At 41.4% G+C, this 21,612-nt stretch overlaps 1 protein-coding gene across 1 annotated transcript in view; it reads right to left on the bottom strand.

Annotated features, from left to right (window-relative positions):
* The window catches only part of GRPR (gastrin releasing peptide receptor), a 49,930-nt gene extending 31,998 nt beyond the window's left edge, over positions 1-17,932 (bottom strand). The window contains exons 1-2 of the mRNA XM_014864256.3: positions 14,373-17,932; positions 5,122-13,721 (exon numbers count right to left, since the gene is read on the bottom strand). Of these exons, the coding sequence (XP_014719742.1) occupies positions 5,122-5,534 (413 nt within the window). The 5' untranslated portion in view covers positions 5,535-13,721; positions 14,373-17,932. The remainder of the gene's footprint in view (positions 1-5,121; positions 13,722-14,372) is intronic.
* Between the last annotated feature and the right edge of the window lie 3,680 nt (positions 17,933-21,612).

Genomic DNA, 21,612 nt, shown 5'->3' with positions numbered 1-21,612 from the left:
GGATAGAAAGGTAGATAGACTGGCAGATGGAAGAGAGCCTGGCAAAAGAGAATGGAGGGATCAGACAGAAGTTCATAATGCAGACCTGGAGAGTGAACCCCACATGAATTCTTCAGAAGGTCTCAAAACCTCACCAATTCCTAAATTCCCCAATGCCTAAATTTCCCAAACCCATGACTGGTGATTGTATTGGGCTGCCTGGTTTCTTCCCTCTTCATTTTTGGGTATCTTCCAGTAGAAGATATTTTACAGACAAGAAGAGCCCATGCAGCTGGGAGGCATTTGCTATTTGCCTTTCTGAGGAATCCTGATACCCTCAATGAGAGAGAGCAGCTAACACAGATCTTGGGAAAGAGATTTGGACCCCAAGGCAAAGGGCAAACTCTCTTCTGCACTGTAGACTAGAACTTTCTGCAGTGAAGGAAATGTTCTCTATCTGCGCTGTCCAGTAAAGTCACAGCTATTGAGCACTTGACGTGTGGCTGGTGTGACTAGGGAAGTGAATTTTTAGTTTTATATAAATTTAAATAACCACATGTAGTTAGTGGCTACCAAGTTGGACAATGCAGCTCTAGATGTCAGGAAAGGCTGAATACTACATTATCTCATAAATTCCTTGCAATTAATTTTAAAAATCTGTACTTCAAGAGGTTTGCCTAAAGGTAAAAATTTCCTGTTTCTTTATGTATTCCAAATCGCAAGAGAGGAGGAAACTTATGAAGAGTTTTTCCATGGAATAGAAGAAGGATCATGGTGCAGTGGAACTGCTGTAGACATCTGTCCTTAGGATTCATTCTGCCAGCTCCATCCTAGCAGGAAAAGCACTGAATAACAATACCGAAGCAGGCACAATATAACTTGGGGATTGTATGCTGTCAACATTAAATCCAGCTTTAAACTTTATGCTTACTGGAAAAGAAAAAGCAAACTCTCCTCATGCTTTTTCTGTTGAGGGTCCAATTCAGGCCTTAAGTTCCATTTACATAATACTGAGGCACCTAGTACAGAGATGGGCTTCTAGTAGGAAAGACCAGTATGTAAAAAAACATATCCATCCATCCAACTATTTATCTACCTATCCAATCATCTATCCATCCATCCAACTATTACTTATCTATCCAATCATCTATCCATCCATCCATCCAACCATCCACCTATCCATCCATCCATCCATCTTCTCATCCACTCACCCACCTTTCCATCTATCCATCCATCCACTCATCTATTTATTCCCACAAATCTATTTATTGGCTCAAAAAGAATAGCTATTCTCTCATTTACCCAAATATGAGAGCTTAATAGAGAGAAACAGATAAGAAGCAGGTGACTGTGTGATATATTTTTAAAACTATGCTTTCAGATAAATTTCGAAAAGGGGGAAGAATAATAAGGAGAAGAAAAGTATGCATTAATTAACCATAATTTTAATTAATCAATATTTATTGATCACCCATTTGGTACAAGGAACCACGTGAGGCACTGTGGAAAATATAAAAAATCTCCACTCTCACCATTTTTATCTACTTGAAAAGTTAAAACAATGGATACAGGAGAGGCTAAAAAAAGACTGATGAGTAAAATACTTCAAAACAACAAGATGAAAGATGTCGCAAGATAATTCATGTCTCAGATAATAAGCCTCATGTTTAGAAGAAGGCTGGAAATTCGGGCTAGAATGGTCCAAATTAGGGCTTTAAAGAGGAGGCTTAAGCCAGATTCTGAATGATAGGCAAGATGACAATTAAAAATCAGAAGATTTTAAAATTTGAAGGGACCTTAGAAATAATCTAGCTCAATTCTATTATCTTACAGACGATTCGACTAAGGTCAGAGAGTTAAGTGACTTGGTCCAACTTCCTTATGTGGGTAGTAGTGGCAGAAAAAAGCCTAAAATGCCTATTCCAAGCCCATACATTCCATGGGATGGGGAGTAAAGTCTTCTAGTTAGGAAAGCAGAAAGCATTCTGGAGAGTGGGTGGGACACAGCATAAGCAAGGAAGCAGAGTCAGGAACTCGTCAGTGTAACCACTGTGTTATGAGGACATCATCGTGTCTGTGAAGGGAAGAAAGCACGGAAGGAGACAGATGGTGGGGACCAATAGTGAAGGGGCTTGAACGCAAATCTGTAATCAGTCAGCTGTGTCAAACCCAGAATTCTGGATTCTGGGACTGCCTTGCAGTCTCCTCTTGGTGGCAGCAGTATAAACTTTTCTAGAAAATGCTATTCTTTTCATATTAACAAAGACTCAAGTTCACCTGGGGAAGGGGAGAACTGCAGAAGGGAGGCTGGGAATGAGTACTGCCATTGCTGGCCAACCTACAGGGGGCAGGCTGGATGATTATCGCTACACTGGTTCACACCCCAGAAACTCTGAGTCAGTGGATTTCGGATGGGAGCTAGGAATCGGTATATTTTTAAAGCTCCCCAATGATTGCAATGACCATCCAGCTTGGAGGGTCTTCTGGTTCACCCTTTTACCAATCTATCGAATACAGACGACTACTTTGGAAAACTCTTTGATAATATTCACTAAACATATGCTCCCCATGACCCAGCAATTCTACTCCCAGGCATATACCTAAGAGAAATAAACACTTATGTTCCCCAAAAGGCATAAATAAGAATATTCAGAGTGGGTTATTATCAACCCCAAGCTGGAAACAACCCAATGTCCATCAGTATTAGAAGGGATAAATAAACTGAGGCATATTCATATAATGGAATACTACACAGCAATTAAAAAGAACAAACCATTGCTATGTGCACCAACATGGATGATTGTCACAGACATAATGATGAGCATAACAAGCATGATTTCATTTATGAGATTAAAGAACTGGCAAAAATAATCTACAGTAATTGAATTCAGGCTAGTGATTGCCTCTCTATGAGGCTCTGTATTAACTGGAAAGGGGCATAAAAGAAACTCCTGGGGTGCTAGGACTGTTCCACACCTCCATCTGGGTGGTGGTCATGTTGTTACATAGACATATGTAAAAATATATTGAACTGTACCCTTGTTCAGTTTACTGTTGATAGATTATACCTTGTTGAGAAGAAGAAATATAGATATTGTGCGTGTGTGGATATTTACATATATATTTGTCCTGCCAACCTCATGAGGTTGTTATAAGACTCCAATAGCTCTTAAAAATGAAATAAAGAGATAAGTACAGGCTTATATTATTTAACTAGCTCAATATCTATTCTTGTTGAAATTGGTTAGATGCACTGCCTATGATTCAGGTGATCCACCAGCTTTTTGAAGCCTTAGCAAAACACGCAAAGTTAGTTATATGAAAGCTGACAGTAATTTCCGAACTTGGGAAGGACACGCAGTAACTATAAACTTACCGAGAAAACACTAGAACTGCCACAGGGTGCAACCTGGCTCTTGAAAGAGCCTTTCTGCTGATGGTGAATTTGGTTTGCTTTGAAACTCCAGAGAACAGTTCCCTGCAGCTGCATCTTTACATTGCACACCCTCACTCTCCTCTCTGCCCCCTTCCCTCCTCTCCCCTCCCCAAGAAGACAGTAAACGCCATCTGTACCACTGCACTCACCAACCTGGAGACCAAAATCTCATCTTCCCATCAAGAAAATGCCCCTCATCCTGAAGTGCCCTCGGCCAGTAGTAACGAGCCACACACCTGCCTGCCTGCTCCAAAGTTTGCCTGCCCTGAATCAACACGTGAAACTGCCTGTGGTCAGTAGTGCCTGGCGGGCAAATGGTCAAGGTTAGAGCAAGCTGGAGCTGAGTGGGGGGGGGTGGGGTGGAGAAGCCCTGTCCAGCTGGTGCGATGTGCAAACCTAGTTTCTGGGCTACTCTTTTTCAATCTTTGAAGTTGTCGTGTGTGTCGAGCAGTGTACTTTAGGCAGCTAAGTATAACATGTCTACAAACACTGATAACACTATCTTTATTTGTCCATTACTCGACAAAGCCGGGTCACCTAGGGACCGTCTGTTCCTCTACCAAAGGAGAATCCAGCACGATATGTGTTAAAATGTGGCACATTTTCTTCAGAGTATAAACTTCCAAGAGCCGCTTCTATGCCTCTCCCGGGCTACGCTCTCAAATCCTTTATCTTTAACATCATAACATACAGTTGATTTTAAAATAAAAATTTATAGTCTCTGGTTTATTGTACCAGTTTTTCTTAATTTGACCATATTGTCTCTGATGTATCTGGAATCTATTCATTATTGTGTCCAACTTCTAGAGCTCAGAAGTACATAAGATACGTTCAGCAATTTGTGTGAACAACCTGCAGCTATTTCCTGACTGGTTAATTCAAGCAAGTGGTTTTTACATGATAGACGCTTCAGAAATATTCAAAGAATGAATGTGAATTTTTAAGAGTGAATAAATCTGAATTTTAAAGCATCATGTTTACTTAAGACATGCAGTTCACGAATATGTATATTTCCTGGAATCAAACATTGTACCGGACTCCCCCTCGACAAAACATCAAAGGCACTGGCTATGGAGGTACATCAATAAAGATATTCAAATTAGAAATCAACTTTGAATGGAGCTTTCCCAAGGGGAAAAAATCCAAATAATGCTTGATTTCACTTAAGAGATCCTCAGAAAAACCAGCTCACAAACTATTCAGTGACGGAAAGCCAAATACAAAATCAGCTGTGAGAAAAGTTAAGCTGTCTGAGGAAAATGAATTTCAAGGAAATGTTGCTTATTTTCTCCTCGTGGTGATCTCCGAAGACTCTGAATTGCTTCTACGAAACATTTGCCTGAGATTTAAACTCCATGAGGTGTGATTTTGTTTTCTCATCAATCAATTAACTTGGCAGGGAGGGAGAAGTTAGGAAAAAGCAATGTCAAATGGATTCGTCTCCAGGAAATGCACCTCAATCTTATGTGAGGAGATGTTTTTGCTCATTTGTCCCCTTTCATCCCCGCCATCCACTACTTCTCTTTTTTAAACCAATGTGTCAAACTCAAGAAGCAATCCCCAGAACAAAAACACGCCCGGAAGGGAATCTGAGTTTGAGTAAAACTTCCCTTTGTGCAAACAGTTCTGTCTGTCCCAACATGGTAGCTCATTTACCGAGGCACTGACCACCCTCAGAGAGAATGTAACTTTCCTCCGGTACTTACCTGTCTGCCGAGAGAGCCGTGAGTGTGAAGACAGACACCCCCACGGAGGTAAGCTGTATAAAGGGGATCAGTTTGCAGCCAATCCTGCCAAACAGCCATCTGTCTGCCAGGTACCTGCTGGCATCCACGGGAGCACACGTTACCAGGAGGAGCAAGTCTCCCAAAGCCAGACTGGAGATGAACAGATTCGGCACATTTCGCATGGACTTCACGGTACAGAAGATCTTGATCAGGGTGATGTTGCCAATGAGGCCTATCAGAATGATGACCCCATAAATTGCAGGGATGACATAGAGGATCCCTGGGTGGAACCAGTCGTCGTTCGTGGGGAGATCCACACTGTGATTGGAGACGTTGCAGTGTACAAAATGGTCCACTTCCAAGTTCAGAGGCAAACAATCATTTAGAGCCATCCTCTGGATTCCTTCCCACCTAAAAAGTGCCCTTAGATGCTGTTTCTTAACTTTTGATTTTGCAGTTGGGTGAAGATGAGAATAAAGTCTGTGCTGGGCTCTTTATCTTCTTCAATAAAAATACTCTGCGTACGTATATACTGTGCATTCAAAACTGTCACTATTTTGATGCTGGTGCTGCTCTGGCCTTCACATGACCAATGCAATACATCTCTAAATTCAATAAGGTAACAACAAAAACTCAGCCAACAAAGGGCTTAGAATGAAACCCACTCTGTAGCAACTCTTCCTACCTCCATTCTAGTCTGAGTCTCCCTGGCTGCAGTTTCCTAAGAACTTTTGGCCTGTTCTTTTCACACGGCATTTCCTGTCTTTCCTGATATTTAGAATCTGAAGGTTTAAAGTGGGTAGAAAAAAACTGCACTGAGAAAGCCTCAAATCCTATAGGCAGGATGCTTTGCACGTCACCGGCTTCACCAGCAAACGGCAGCTCGGCTGAGCTGAGGCTCTGAAGAGGAACCAGGTCTACTTATACGCAGAGAATGCCAGCCCCCTGCTGGACAATTCAATCACTGCCCAGTCGGCTGTTCTCCCCAGATGAGAATCAACCAGCAGACTGCAGTTGCTACATCTATGTGGCTTAATAGATGCCTTTGACGTCTCATTTAAGAGGCAGCACCTGCGGTAGGTATTTAATAAGTGTGGCTAGCACTCTGCAAAGGCACTGGAAATCTTTCTGATACTGTGCCCATGAATCCAGGTGGGACTCACATCCCATTTTCTCCTCTTTTCCAATATGTTAGAGTGACATGTTAAGGTTGCTATAAAACGAGGTCTGTCTCTGAATCACACGCACACTGATGCACAGGGTGTCCGTGCGTGAGCTGTCCCCACTCAGCCTTCCCACTGTCTCTTTGCACCGGGACTGCTACTGAGCGAAAACAGGCACAGGACTCATGCCTTCAACCTTCAGGAACTGACGTCTGGAAAAAAACAGAAGTAGAACGCACACATGCTCTTTCCTGTAGATTTGCCAGGCCATTCCTGTTCCCTTTACCAGGGAGAAACTAAGTCGGGAGCCGGCTGTATTCTTAACTCTCAAAGATCAGTAGTCTTTTCCAGAAAAATGGGTCTTTTGTCACTGGATCTAAAAATTATGTGAACTGGCATTTTGATGCAGTTATTGGCAATTTTTTATTGAATTCTTGCCACATTTTATAGTAAATTTCCTCTTCAGCTTTGAGTGGGAAATGAACTATAAAGGAGTTACAGCTAGAATACCAAGGAATTGGGGAGTAGAAAGAAATAATTTAGAGTTGATAGGGTGCTGGGAAAGGCTTTATTGAGGAGGTACTAGGAGATTTGAGCTTAGACCTTTAGGCAACAACGTATAAATACATTACAAGGGTGTATCTTCAAGACATATGTGGAGGCAGCTCTTCCAGGTACATCACAGGAAGCCAGTCACTAACAGGCATTGCCATGTGAAGGTTTGGTTTTTCAGGATCCATAAGGAATAAAGAAGCTTGCACTTATCACCATGCCAGGGCCCACCAAGAAAACCTTCAAGTGTGTTGTCTTGGGAATTTCCAGTGGCAGTCTACAACTCTGAGATGGCTGCCATGCTCCTTCCATAAATCCAAAGGGCTTGTGCTCCTCTCAGCCATCAGTAGAGAGTCTGACGCTGCATGCCTGGATGGGGAAGAGCTTCTCAGTGGAGACCGCTATCACCAATAATGAGTCCGTAACCACGAGCCTCGTGGTGTCGATTAGTTGCTAGTGGTATAACTAAATAATGCAGTATATGGGCTCTGTGCTGAAATCCTGGCTCCCTCATTCATTGCCTTGGCAAATTACTTTGTGTCTTAAGCTTCAAGTTCCTTGTCTGTAAAGTGGGGATAATTTGTGAAGTTAAATGAAATTATCCATGTTAGGACTTCATAGTATTTGGCATATAGTAAGTGTTCAATTAATATTAGCCGCTATTACTATACTATTATTGTTGTGATTGAGAGAGATTGTCGTTGTGACTTTACTTTGGAAAAGCCCAATAAGGTTGGAAGAGCAACTGACTTTGGGTCAATAGGCCATAGATCCTACTCATACAGGTGAATCAGCAACTCCTCCATTTACCTGAAAGACATTTCTCGAACATCTACCAGTTTCCAGACACTATGCAAGAGTCTGAGGAAAATAACAAGGAGATACTTGTTTTGTAAGACCTGTCATGATCCCAGCTACTCAAGCTCATAGTCAGAGGACCTGGTTTCAAAGAATAACACAAGAAGTGTTTTCACATAGATTCTGCAAATGCTTTTGTTTGTTCTATACTGGATTAGTAATTTTGCTTCTCGAAAATGCTGTGGTGGCTTTCTTTTCTGCTTATTTACCTTTCTTCCTCTCAATGACAATGATTGCTGCTGGCATTGTTTTTGTGGTCATTACTGGAAGGATAGCCTTGTATGAATTATGCCGAAACTCACTGGCATTCACCATGCTCAGATTAGAAGAATCAGTGAGGCATTGAACTGCCCAGGGTTATCCCGAGGATTTCAAAACAGAGGCAGCAACAGCCAGCACCTGACTATAATATTACATTAAACCTAGATATCTTTGGGCCTTTTAACCTTCTGAAAGTTCTCTGAGTTTTATTTAAATAGAAATAAACTCTGGCTTCTTAAAACAGAAAAAGTCACAGCAATTTAGACCCCATCCCCTTCCTAGGATGAAGCAACTACCTTTTCTCCAGAGAAGGTGACATTTGATCTTAACGGTTGAGTAAGTGTTTGGCAGGACCTTTTGAACAGAGAAAATAGTATGTGCCTATGATAGAGGCACAAAGGAAAGAGCATGGTGTTGGGCAGGGGACTTGTTCTATGAGTCCAGAAACGCCATCCAGAGTGGAAGAGAGGGGCTGCGGAAAGAGCAGAGTGAAATGCAGCTAGAGGCAAGTTTGGGTGAGATTGTGAGGGATTTTGTATTCTTGTTAAAAAGTTTGGTCTAGAGGGCATATTTTTGCTTCACAAAGAGGACTCCTGGCTGTTGTTTCCCTTTATTTCTTTAGACACCCCTTTGTGCTGAGTCAGCCTCACTTCTTAAATCCAACGGGGCCATTAGTGTTTCTTCCCATGTAAGTTAAGCTGATACTGATAGATATTGATTTCCCATGGCTGGTGTTAGCATCATGTGTTCCACAGCACTATAGACTCTTCTAATGGTATTTTAGGAATGAAGATATATTGAGGTTCAACACCTAACATTTTCTGAGATCAAGGATGTTTTAAAAAGCTAATTAGAGAATTCTGATGTCATTTCAAGTCATTAGCCATAATGATTCTTTCCATCCCTACCATTATGTGTCACCTTCCGGCAGATCACCAAACATACTTAGACATTTGCTTAGCTTTTTCTTTAATGGTGAGCATGAGATGCCTTTGACTTATGAAAGTGACAAGGAACAAATACAATACAAAGTCCCTCTCCTCAGAGACTCTAGTTTCCGAATAGAATTGGAGTGTGACTCAGCATCCTTTCTATATGTCGGGGCAGGGGTGTCACTTCTACTTCTATCTCAGTCAAGAGAGTCACATTTTCCATTCTTCCAGAGAAGTGGATTTTCTGCGGGACTTGAATATGAAGGGGGAAGTGGCCTGGTAGAATTTGGGAAGATGGGTGGACTTGACAGAACCAAAGAGAGCCTCCTCTCACCAGCTATGTGCATGGCACTGTGTCTTCTAGTAGCTGGCATTCCTGGCAGAGTGACAATGAACATACACAGGCAAGATAAATTAATTATAGTGTGGGCAGAATTTGTAAGTGGAACCAGACTAAAGAGAAGGGGATGCTCCGGGTCTGTTTGAGAGACAGTCTGCCTGAAACAAAGGTTTGGAGGGGAGTAATAAATGAGAAATAAAGTAGATTGGATCTGCTGGGGAAGACTTTACACATGAGGTTTCGGGTTGGATTTTAGCCTATAAGACACTGGTTCATAAAAAATCATCAAGATTGCCTGAGGTGCTTCTTAAAAATACAGATTCTGGGGGCCTACCCAGCCCTACCAAATCAGAATCTGCGGGGATGGAACTCAAGAATCAGTATTTTGGGGCCAGCCCCGTGGCCAAGTGGTTAAAGTTCTGCGCACTCTACTTCAGCGGCCCAGGTTTGCAGGTTCAGATCCCAGGCGCAGACATACTCTACTCATCAGCCATGTCATGGAGGTATTCCACACACAAAATAGAGGAAGATGGGCACAGATGATAGCTCATGGTTAATCTTCCTCAAGCAAAAAAAGAGGAAGATTGGCAATGGATATTAGCTCAGGGTGAATCTTCCTCACCAAAAAAAAAAAAAAGAATCAGTATTTTTCATGAGGTCTCCAGGGGATTCCATAACTCTACTCTGCTGGGGACCAATGATGCAAGCTGTGTATGACCCAGAGATCATGACACCATGACACTACTTGTGCTTTCCCTTCTGCAAAGGGAGAGGGTGAGCAAGGAAACACGTTTAGGAGATCGGTGCTACAGGCCCTTTCTACCCAAAGTGTGGTCCTTGAGCCAGCAGCATGGGTATCACCTGAGAGCTTGTTAGAAATACAAAATCTCAGACACCACCCAGATTCCTGAATCATAATCTGCATTTTAACAAGATCCCAAGGGATTGATGTGCACATTAAAGTCTGAGAAGGGCTGATCTAGGCGTTAATGAGATCTGGTAGAAGACGTTATGAAACCAGGACAGGAACTGGGAACAGATAGGAAACTAGAATCTCAAGTTCAAAATGGAACAAGCAACTAGACCAACTCGAAGCTGGATGAGGAATCACTGAATTGGGGCTTTTTGATATCCCTAATAATGGCTGGGAATTGTCCCAGACTGCATGGCAGGTGAACTGTCTTTGCCACAGTACAGGGGCAAGAATCCCACTACAAATGTAGGGAATACAGGCAATGGAGAAGCCCAAGATGGTGAATTATTTTATTTTAGGCTTGTGACGAGAGACTAAAGAGTAAGGCAGGAGGGAAGCCACTCTGGCGGGAAATGCCGCATCTGGTTTTCGGCATGTTGACTTCACCATATGAACAAGGGAAAGTAAGGAGGTCAGTGGAAATCAGAGCTGAAGTCTGAAGGCAGAGAGGTCAATAATTAAGAGGACTGCCTGAGAACTAGGATGCTGAATGCCAAATAGTTCAAATGTGTAGAGGAAGGCTAGCCAAGAAACAAGTGAAGTTAGGCTTTAAGGAGAAGGTCATGTGGTGAAAGTCAGTGGGTACTGAGCATGATTCCAGTATCATATTTGTGACAGCACTGTGGAGAAACTGCTGAAAAGATCCCAGCACCCCTTGCTTGAGAAGAATTAGAGATGTCAAATTTTCATGCTGTAGCAGGAACAAAAGAGACAGATGACTATATCCAGATCCTACAACTCTGGGATCATTTCAAGTTCCCTTCTCTTTTCTTAACATTCTGTGACTTTTCATAGGGTTCGGAAGCTTAGGAGAGAGATGGGGGAGTCTTTTGAAATAAAGAGTCAAGTTTCGTTTTGAGCCACAGGAAGTTGCAGAAGTAAATGTAGATGCCCAGAGAAAGCCTAGAGGGGGAGACCAAATCCTCAGCCAGACCCAAGGCTAAGAGAGCACCTGGTACAGTGGTTGTAAAATACATCCACCAGTTCTTGGCACTCTTTCCTTCTAGAAGGGGAGATTAATTTCCCTCCCCTTGGGTGTAAGTTGCACTTAGTAACTGGCTTGTAACAAATAGAATAAGGCAGCAGTGATAGGGTGCAACTTCCAAGGTTAGATGACAGGACATTGCAGCTTCCTTTGTGCATTCTCTTGGATCACTTGCTTTGAAGGAAGTCAGCCACCATGTCATGAGGACACTCAAGTGACCCTATGGACAGGTCCACATGGTGAGGAAATGAGGCCCCTTTACTATGTGAGTAAGTCATTTTGGAAGTGGACCCTCCAGCCCCAGTCAAGCCTTCAGATGACTGCAGCCCCAGCCAACATCTGGACTACAATCTCAAGAGACACTCTGAGCCAGAACCACACAGTCAAGCCATGCCCAAATTCCTGACCCACAGAGACTGTGAGTTAATAAATGTTTTTGATTTAATCCACTGTTTTATAGCAATTTGTTATGCAGCCATAGATAACACCTGGTAAGTAGAATGGATGGAGAGGAGAAGAAAAGAAAACCACCAAAAAGACAAAATAAAGCAGAAAACAAATAGCAGAAAAGGCGAGTGCTATAAACCTGAATTGAACCTTGTCAGAGGAGGTGTGAGGGAAGGGAAAGTATGGTCAAATCTAAGAAAAGTTATACAGACTGAAATCCGTTTGTTATTCAGTAACACTGAAGTTTCTTATCCATATAAAATATACGTATTTTTAAAATATTATAAGTGAACTGAACCTTCTTGCCCAGCCACTGTATACCTGGAAATGAGACCATTTATATTCCATTTCACCACTTGCTCAGTGAGCTTGGGCAAGTCAAATCAATTCAATGAACATTATTTGCCACTGAACTGTTCTGTGCCATAGATTCTACCTCCATAAAATACAGGGGCAATTTCCCCTTGCCTGTGCTCTGACAACTTGAGGCATTGGTACCACCCAGTGGCACCTAAGGCAACAGAGAGTGGCACCTTCCCTCTACTCTCAGCCATCTCTCTTTCCAGCTCTTTCCTCCTCTCTCCTGGGAGAATTCAATCCATGTGCCCCTTGACCCTCTGAAACACATCCCTGTATTATTTCTACCTCTAATAACAGATCTGATAAGACAACATGTCGTTGGGATGGGTTCCTTGTTAAACTTTTTTTTTGGCAGGGAAAGATTCACCCTGAGCTAACATCTGTTGCCAATCTTCCTCTTTTTTTTTTCTTCCCCAAGCTCCAGTACATAGTTGTATATCCCAGTTGTGAGTCATTCTAGTTCTTCTATGTGAGCTGCTGCCACAGCATGGCAACTGACAGCCAGGTGGTGTGGTTCCATGACCAGGAAGCAAACCTGGGCTGCCGAAGCAGTGAGCACCGAACTTTAACCACTCGGCCATAAGGGCTGGCTTGAAACAGTTTATTTTGAAATAACTTTAGATTTACAGAAAACTGGCAACAATAGTACAAAGAGTTCCCATATATCCTTCACCCAGTTTCCTCTATTGTTGACACCTCCAAAACTAAGAACTTAGCGAGGGTACAATATTATTATCTAAACTACAGACTTTATTCAGATTTCACCACTCTTTCTACCACTATCATTTTCTGTTCCAGGGTCCAGTCCAAGATACCACACTGCATTTAGTCATCATGATTCTTTAGTCTCCTTTTATCTGTGACAGTTTCTCAGACTTTCCTGCTTTTCATGATCTTGACCCTTTGTAGAACATCCCTCCATTTGAGTTTGTCTAATATCTTTCATTATGAGACTGGCGATATGGATTTTGGGGATTAAAACCATAGCAGTGAGGTGCTCTTCTCATCACCTCATATCAGGGGGCATGTATTAGTAGCTGCTGTAATAAATTACTATGAGTTTAGTGGCTTAAAAGAAAAGAAATGTATACTCACTATTCTGAAGCCCAGAAGTCTGAAATGAATCTTACCGGGTTAAAATCAAGGTGTTGGCAGGCCTTATTCTTTCAGGAGGCTCCAGGGAGAATTGTTCCTTGCTTCTTCCAGCTTCTGGAGGCTCCCAGCATTCCTTGGCTGCTGGCCTCATCACTCCAATCTCTATTTCTGTCATCACGTTGCCTTCTCTTCTTCTATAGTCAAATCTATCTCTGCCTCCCTCTTATAAGGACCCTTGTGATTACACTGGGCCCACCCAGATAATCCAGGATAATCTCTCCATCTCAATTGCATCTGCAAAATCGCTTTTGCCACATAAGGTTTGCCGTACAACATAGTCACATGTTCCAGGGATCAGGATCTGGCTATCACTGGGGGCCATTACTCAGCCTACTGCAGGCTACATGATATCCATATGATTTATCAGTGGTGATGCTAACTTTGGTTAAGGTGATGTCTGCCAAGATTCTCCACTGTAAAGTTGGGGGGATAGGTTCCTTTTAATTATTAGAAACACGATTGTGCTCATGCCTAAAATAATGGCATTGACATCACGTAGCCATTCAACACCACTTCACTAAGTGCCACTCGCTGCCAGACCCAGTTCCAGGCCCTGGAAACACAAAAATTAACAATCAAGGGTCCCTTCCCTCAATGATGTAGTTGCCTAACTAGGACAAAGTTTTCAATTTCTTTGAAGAAACCTAGTTTACAAACATACACAAAAGCTTTATGTTTATAAACTAACTTTTCTTTTAAACCATCTGGATGCTGCTTTGGTGACAACCTTTGATTGTATAGAGAGTTTCAGGTCATGTGAAAATGGAAACTAATTTTCTCATACTTTCTGAAGTATAATTGGACTTTCTGTGACTATTTCCCAATTTTATATGCCCTCTTGGATTTTCTTCCCAAAGGTGGAGTATTATCTCAGGGGCAAACCAATAAAAACGCCGTGAGGTTTCTCATGAGAAAGTCTGGCTTTTACTGTTTCCAGCCAGCTTTATGGAAAAGGCTGGGATGCACCTCCAGAGTCTGTGTGCTCGTGTAACTAGCGTGAATCTCCACACCTCATATTTCACCCTTTTTCTCTGGCCTGTAAAATAATACACCATGTTCTTCTCTAAGGAAGATGCTAGGAAACAGGATTACCCACAGATTTTTCTCCAGATGCCACTAAAGTACTTCAAAGTCAGAGTGGTTCCATGGGAACTCTCACTCAATATAAAAACTCTGTTATTTTTACTGCTCGAAAGAGGCTTACCTGAAATTAACTCCAAGTCATGTCTGAAATATATATCCCATACCAGGTTCTTCAAGTCAAATGCTCTCGAAATGGAACAACGGAGAGAGGGAATTTATCATTCAGATACTGCAGAATCCAAGCTTTCCCTCGCCTTACCACAATATATCAGAGGCAGAATCTTATTCAAATTGCTTACTAGCTGCCTGGCTTTGATGAAATCGCTTTTAAACTCTCTATGATTACATTTTTCTTCATATATAAAAGGGATTTAAATGGCATGAAGGTTTTCCATCTTTATCTCACAGAGTTGCTGCTAGATTCAAATGAGATAACAAATATGAAGGCATTGAAAAAAGGTATAAAGTCCTAAACAATTTTAAGTTACCATGCAGTAAATTATTGTTAATTTTCGAGGTATGATAATGATATTGTAGTTAGGTTTTTTAAAGTCTTTATCTTTTAGTGCAAGGGTCAGAAAACTTTTTCTTAAAGCACCAAATAGTAAATATTTTAGGCTTTGTGGACCATAGGGTCTCTGTCTGGGAAAACAGCCAATAGACACTAGGTAAACAAAAGGGCGTGGCTGTGTTCCAATAAACTTCATTTATAAAACAGGAGGTTGATCCACGGGCCAGAGTTTGCCAATCTGTTTCAGAGAAATTTACTGAAACACTTATGGATGAAATGATATGATAGCCAGGATTTGCTTTGAAATCATATGGAAAGTAGAGAAGTGGGTAGGGCACAAATGAAAGAAGATTGGCCCTGAGTTGACAATTGTTAAAGATAGGTGAAGGCTATGTGGGGACTCACGTTACACAGCTGTCTATTTTACATACGTTTGAAGTCCTCCACTATTAAAAGCTTGTGCAATGTCAAAAATGTAATTTACTATTAACAGGATTAATATTAATAATGTCAACCAAGTAACTACTCATGTATCTTTGAGGCCTTGGCTGAGCGGCATAAAGTGGAGCTTCCCAGAAGGGTGGTGGCATCATTCTGGCCATTCACATACACGTTTCCTCTGTTCCACATCAATGCAGAGGTCCCAGATTAAAGTACCATGAAGTGCCACATGATTTGAGTTGGGACTGATTTCAGAGCGGCCATTGGATCTCAGCCTAGGAAAATTCCTCTTAGATGCAGTGGAGAAATGGACTGAGTTGCTTTTTTACTACCCCCTCTCTCTCATCCTTCTTCATTCCTCCTCATGGCCATATTAATGTATTTTAGATTCTGTTTGTGTCCTACAGAAGCCAAAAGTGTGAGGTCAATTTTTAGTCTAAATTCTTTTTTTAAGACTAGGTATGCTAAACAGGGCTCTCTATCACGGGTGTCAGAGAAACTAGAAACAGCTTTGCCTATATCCCTATTTTCCTGTATGAATTATATAGGCTCAAATGATTGTTCTAGACCATTCTGCAAAAATTCTAGAGAGGGCCTTCTTATACTTCAACGACAGTGAAATGCTCCATTTCCCCCTGCCTGAAAGCTACTACTAGAACTCACCTTTCTGTTTCTCTTAGCCAGTTTTCTCTTCCTTTTCCTTTGAATTGCTAGAGAGTGAGTAGTACAGAATCTATGGGAAGGGATGAGGACAGAGGATATAAGACTAGAAAGAGCCAACATTGATTCTAGATGCTTTGTACATGTTCCCTCATGGAGTCCTTACAAGCACCCCATGATATAGGACTATTTAAATCTCTTTTACAGATGAGGAAATGAGGTAGAGGGAGGGGAGCAACTGGCCTGAGTTTACATGGGTAATAAATGCGTTCCAGTCACTGAGTGCTTGACCGCTAGACCGCTATGCCTCTCAGGGGACAAAGGGTAGAACTAGAGAGACAGTTATACCTCAGAGTTCTGTGGGGTGAAAGGGGCAAATAGGAGAGAGAAAAAAGGCGTACTGAGATACAAGTAAGTAAGAACTAGGGATAAGTAATTAGGGGGCTGAAAAACTAGTGGGAAAAAACACGGAGAGTCCAGCAGCTATGGTTTCTGTTTCTTCCTCGGCAATGGTAGCTTGTGTTTTTTGTTTTTTTGTTTCTTGGGGGTTTTTTGCCTCTAGGGAAATAAACAGGATGCTCAGTTCCCATCTCATGTCTACAGTCACATTTCTTTAATATCAAAGTAATTTAGGATGTAGAGAGAAGAAGAAACTCACCGGTTCCCAGCGGTGACAGGACTTAACTGTACTTCCTCTTTCAATAAACAAGATGAAACATCCTCATGGAAACATGAAGCAAATTACGCACCATTTTGCTGAAAACACTGCTAGGCTTCAAGATGACTCTTGACAACAATGAACACGCCCCTGTTTCTGATCTCCTGGGAAAGAGGCTACTGGTAGGATCAGAGCAAGGCTGGATGCACTGTTTTCCATTTCCCTCTCACACACCCTACCCCTGTTCTAATTCCACTTCTGCATCCCTTTGCCTACAGTGAGGACGCCGCCTTTCAAAATGAACAGCTAAATTGTTCTATGGGATTAGAAAGACCTTACTTCAGTCATTCAAAAATATCCATTTCTCTTCCTCCAGTTGTAAACTCTCCTTTTGATGATTATGATCGACAACAGTCTTGCTCTTCGGGTTCTGTACCATTGGAATCATTTCCCGAAGCACATTCTCTTTCCTTTTCATCAAAGGCCTGAAAGTGTGGGAACCCTGGCTTTGAGAAGAAATGGGCCAGACCCCCTAGGCTGTGAGGCTAACTTAAGGGTGACACCTCATTATGGTCGAAGCAAAGAAAGCCTGGTTGTCAAGCATCCGAAAAATAAAATAGAAAGTTAATGACTCTGAGCAGGTTGTAACAGGTGATATTTATGGGCTTGTGAAGCATTTTGTTTAAGATGCAGTGACTTCAAGCGGTCAGGGGAGCAGAACTCAATTAACAATTTTTTAAAACCTTCAAGTAAAAAAACTGTTGAGGTGAAAACAATCAGATCAGAAAAAGAATGAGGAGAGGCTTTTGTTACTAGGCAATCCGGAAGCAACACAAATTGTACTCTGGAAGAAAAATGCTTTTTACCCTTTCTCAGAAATGAGGATACACAAAAAGCAGGGCAAAAGTCTCTCCTTAGACATAGTTGCTGCTGAGCCTCACCTGGGCCTTTATGCCCCTTAAATTTTCACTCTAAGCTCCAGGCCCTTTCAAGAGTATTTGTAGGTGGGACCATGTGTAGGTCGGGGATGGGAGTTGGAACTAGCATTTGCTGAGCATTCACTATGTGACAGGCACCATTCTAAACGCTTTCTTCTCTTTGGATTTTCAACCCTATTAGGTAGGCACTATTATTAGTCCCATTTTAAAGATGAGGAAACCAAGGTCCAGAGAGATTTTATAATTCACACAAGATTACACAATTAGTCAAGGCTAAAGCCAGATTTCAAACTCAGGCAATCCATATTCTTAATACCATTCTCATTCCAGGGGATTTCTGAATAAGAATTCTTGCTATCTAGAATCAAATATATGTTAGATTTCAGAGTCCCCTTCACCTTCTTAGTTGAGAAAACTGAGACCCAGAGAGGTTAAGAGACTGTCACCATAAACTAATGCTGAATGAGGGTCGGAAACCAGGTCTCCTGTGAACTTACCGACTTCTCTTCTTCTACTTCCCATCCACGGTGCTCTCTTAGAAGACATTCCCTCGGAGGAACCATGGCATCCACGGACATGCACTTCTCAGATCTTCCTTCAAGAAGAAATGTGTTGTTCAGTTACAAGGAGTACAGCTGGCTGAGAGCCTCCAGCTGTTAAATGCCTTCGATATTCACCTTAACTTTCAAGCTGGAGCCACCCTCTTCCTCAGCAGTCCCCAGGCAAAGACCCAGTATGATGCGAACACTAGGACCTGGTCATTCCTGTCCAATGCAGGACTCTTCTAATGGGCAATCTTTTCCCCAGAGCTCCCCACTGGGTTAGGGGAGACTTTGTCAGAGCTACATCGTGGTCTGAGGCTCTCCCTAGCCAACCCTGCTTCCTTCCCCTTCCACCTTTCACAGATATTACTTCCCCAACATATCTCTTCCTCACCTAATTCTGTTTCATTGTCTGCTTTCCAGGGAGGACACACCTGGAACAGGAACCAAGCCTACTTCTTCGATACTTCTGACATTGAAAGTGGAAGAAAATAATCAAATTTAGAGGTCCATGCTTTGAACATCGTCTTTGCTCCTCTCTCTTGTCTTTCTTACTTGTGAGGTCTCTTGGTTTTAAGATACAACTTTGTGTTTTCAACAGTCTTTTCCGTTAAGGTGATTCTCAAGGTAACATGCCTCCTTACGAAATTCCTAAAACAATTAAGAATGTAATGAATTTAGCCACATAGAAGTGCTTGCTTTTCTCTAGGTAGGTTCTTTTGCTGCCCTATAATTTTTTCAACATGCTGCTTAAAATGCCCTAAACACCCTTCACCCTCTTGCCCAGCCAGCAAACTTCTCATTGTTTCATGCCAAGCTCAAATGTCACTCTTATAAAGCTTTCCTGGAGTCCCCCAGGCAGAATTGTCCCATAGCATCATCATGACTACCACCAGCACTACCATCATCATCATCATTATCACTACTGACATGGGTTGAATATTTATCAATGCCACAGCTACATCTGAATTATTTATTTGATCCTTACAACCAAACAATGTTACTTGCCTACAATGAGGTAGGTTGTATTGTTGTACCCATTTCAGAGATGAGGAGTCAGAGGCACAAAGAGGTTAAAGTCACATCTCTAAAAAGAATGGGGCTAGAGTTCCAACTCCAGAGCTCATCTCTTAAGGACTGTGGGATGAAATAGCAGCCCCTATTCTTTTCTTTTCCTAGTCTCCTCTTCTTCAGAAGTGAATGACTTGCAAATAAGTCTGACTAATACTCAACAGGTCTGGTGGGAGAAAGAGTGAGAGGGAAAGACTCTTTGTTTCTGCCATTGATAAAGTTAATTCTGCAGATTTCCCAGGGCCCTCTTATCTTCTACTCCCTGTCTTTTCCTCTCTCCTCAGTCTCCTCACCCTTCTACTCCTTGATTCCCTGAAATGTAAAGTGGAAAACTGGAATTGTTATGGTTCCTGGGTTCAAGCTGTTGATGTTGTTAGGGTCTGCAGATTGGAGAGTGGAGGACAAACCTATGCCAATCTTTCTCTGTTTAAAGCTTTTGGCATAGGAACAACGTGATTTCTTCCTAGTTCTCATTGCTGGGTGTCCATGTATGCATCCCAACATGATGAGGCGCAAAAAGCATGGGCCTGAGACATGTTAAATTGGTAATAACAGTGCAACTCTCAATACTGCCCCCCTTATATATGAGACACGCAACCTTAGGCAAGATTTACAACCTCTATGTATTTCTATTTTATCACTTATAAAATAGGAATAATAATCTCTAACTCACAAGGTAGTTGTGAGAATTAGATGATACAGTGATGCTCAATAAATAGTAGCTCCCTTTTCCAAGATCACTGCCAAATTTTGTGCCTGATATTCACAGTCAGCTCTTGAATCATATTTGCATAAAATTAGCTAATTCCCATCTCTTACGGGAAGACTTGAGTTTACTCTATAAGCACACTACCTTTACGTAACTATATAAAACATATTATATGTAATAAAAATTATATGTCATGATAAATATACTTATTCTAGACAGACAAATCACATGATTTGATAAGGAAGCTGATTGTAAATTTGACTGGGAGAGGTAAATCTTATTGGTGAGTAGGAGAAATTTTGTTCTAATTCATGATATGATGGTAAGGGATGTTAGAGTTCTAACAAGGCATGGAATGGCAAAAGGATTGTTAATTGAATGTAACCCCTGGGTAATTTATGACTATGAGGGACTAAAATGTTAGGAAAAATGGGTTTTTAACTGCTGTAACATTTACTCACACATCCACTCACTCATCCATGTACTTCTTCATCTACCCATCCATCTATTATCGACCTAACCTGCATCCATGCATCTATCTTTCTATCCATCCACCAACTTATTATCCAGACATTCATCTACCCATGCATCCATCCTTCCATTTATCCATCCATTCCACTGACCTACTCAAGATAGTAACACTGCAGTGCATATAAACACATATAGGAAATGGCCCTTACCATATGGGAACTTTCCATTTCATAGGGGAGAAAAGAAAGTAAGAGGATACGTGAGATAAATGCTCCTGAGAGTTGTATAATAAGTCTACAGATTTCCAAAGCATGAGAAATCATATCTGACGGAGGAGAAAGACAAACTTCTTCAATGGAAGAGACAGAATTTACTTTGGATTTTCAAGATTCTTGAAGAATTGGTAGGATACCATAAACAGAAGAGAGAGTGCATTTTGGGCAAAGAAGTTGGTAGAGAGGGCAAGTTGTAACTCTGGTTTAGCCAGATGATGGTAATAGAAGATTAAACCTAAAACTTAGGTTGGTGGCGGGGTGTGGATCATGGAAGGTCTGCAATAATGGTCTGAGAAATTTGGTGTTTTCTTGGTAGCCATGCGACAACATTGAGATTTTTAAGTAGTAGACTGATATAGCCAAAGTTGCATGCGCCAAATATTTTTAATTAATTTTAACTTTCAATTAGCTATTTAATAGCTGAAATAAAATAAACCAGAGGTTCCAAAACTTTCTCAGTTCACAGCGCTCTGTATCTCTGTAATTTTTTTATGGGATCCCTAGGCCAAAAGAAACACCTAACAATTCCACTTATTAAGTAAAGTCCAAATAACTTATTAAATATTTATATCCTAACAACTTAGTAGCCATTTGAGAAAATAATGCATATAAATAAAAAATATATTTTTAAAAAAATTTTATTATTAAATAACCATGATTACTTCTCAATGGGATGTGTGTACTTGCTGGGACTGTACAATTTCTCAAACCTTAGAATCAGATTGGCCACCGCTGCCCTCATTTCCTGTTCTCCATTGATTTTCACTTGGTACGTGCTTTTTACCACAGCAACTGCTGAACACTTGGCTTTGCAAAGACATCATGTTATCAAAAGTAATGTCACCAGATCTAATGTTGAAACTGTGAACTACGTCAAGCTTGTAGTTTGCATAGTGTCCAAAAGATGTTACATAGCTCTATGTTTCCCTCAAAAATTCAAAATATCCTGCTTATCCCACTCCTGGGTATATATCCAAAGGAAATGAAATCAGTATCTCAAAGAGATATCTGTACCCCCATGTTCATTGTAGTACTATTCACAATAGCTAAGCTATGGAAATAACTTAAATGTCCTTTGACAGATG

The sequence above is a fragment of the Equus asinus genome, chromosome X, assembly GCF_041296235.1.
Source record: "Equus asinus isolate D_3611 breed Donkey chromosome X, EquAss-T2T_v2, whole genome shotgun sequence".
Classification (NCBI taxonomy): Eukaryota; Metazoa; Chordata; class Mammalia; order Perissodactyla; family Equidae; genus Equus; species Equus asinus.
This window is presented reverse-complemented; position numbering and strand designations above follow the sequence as displayed.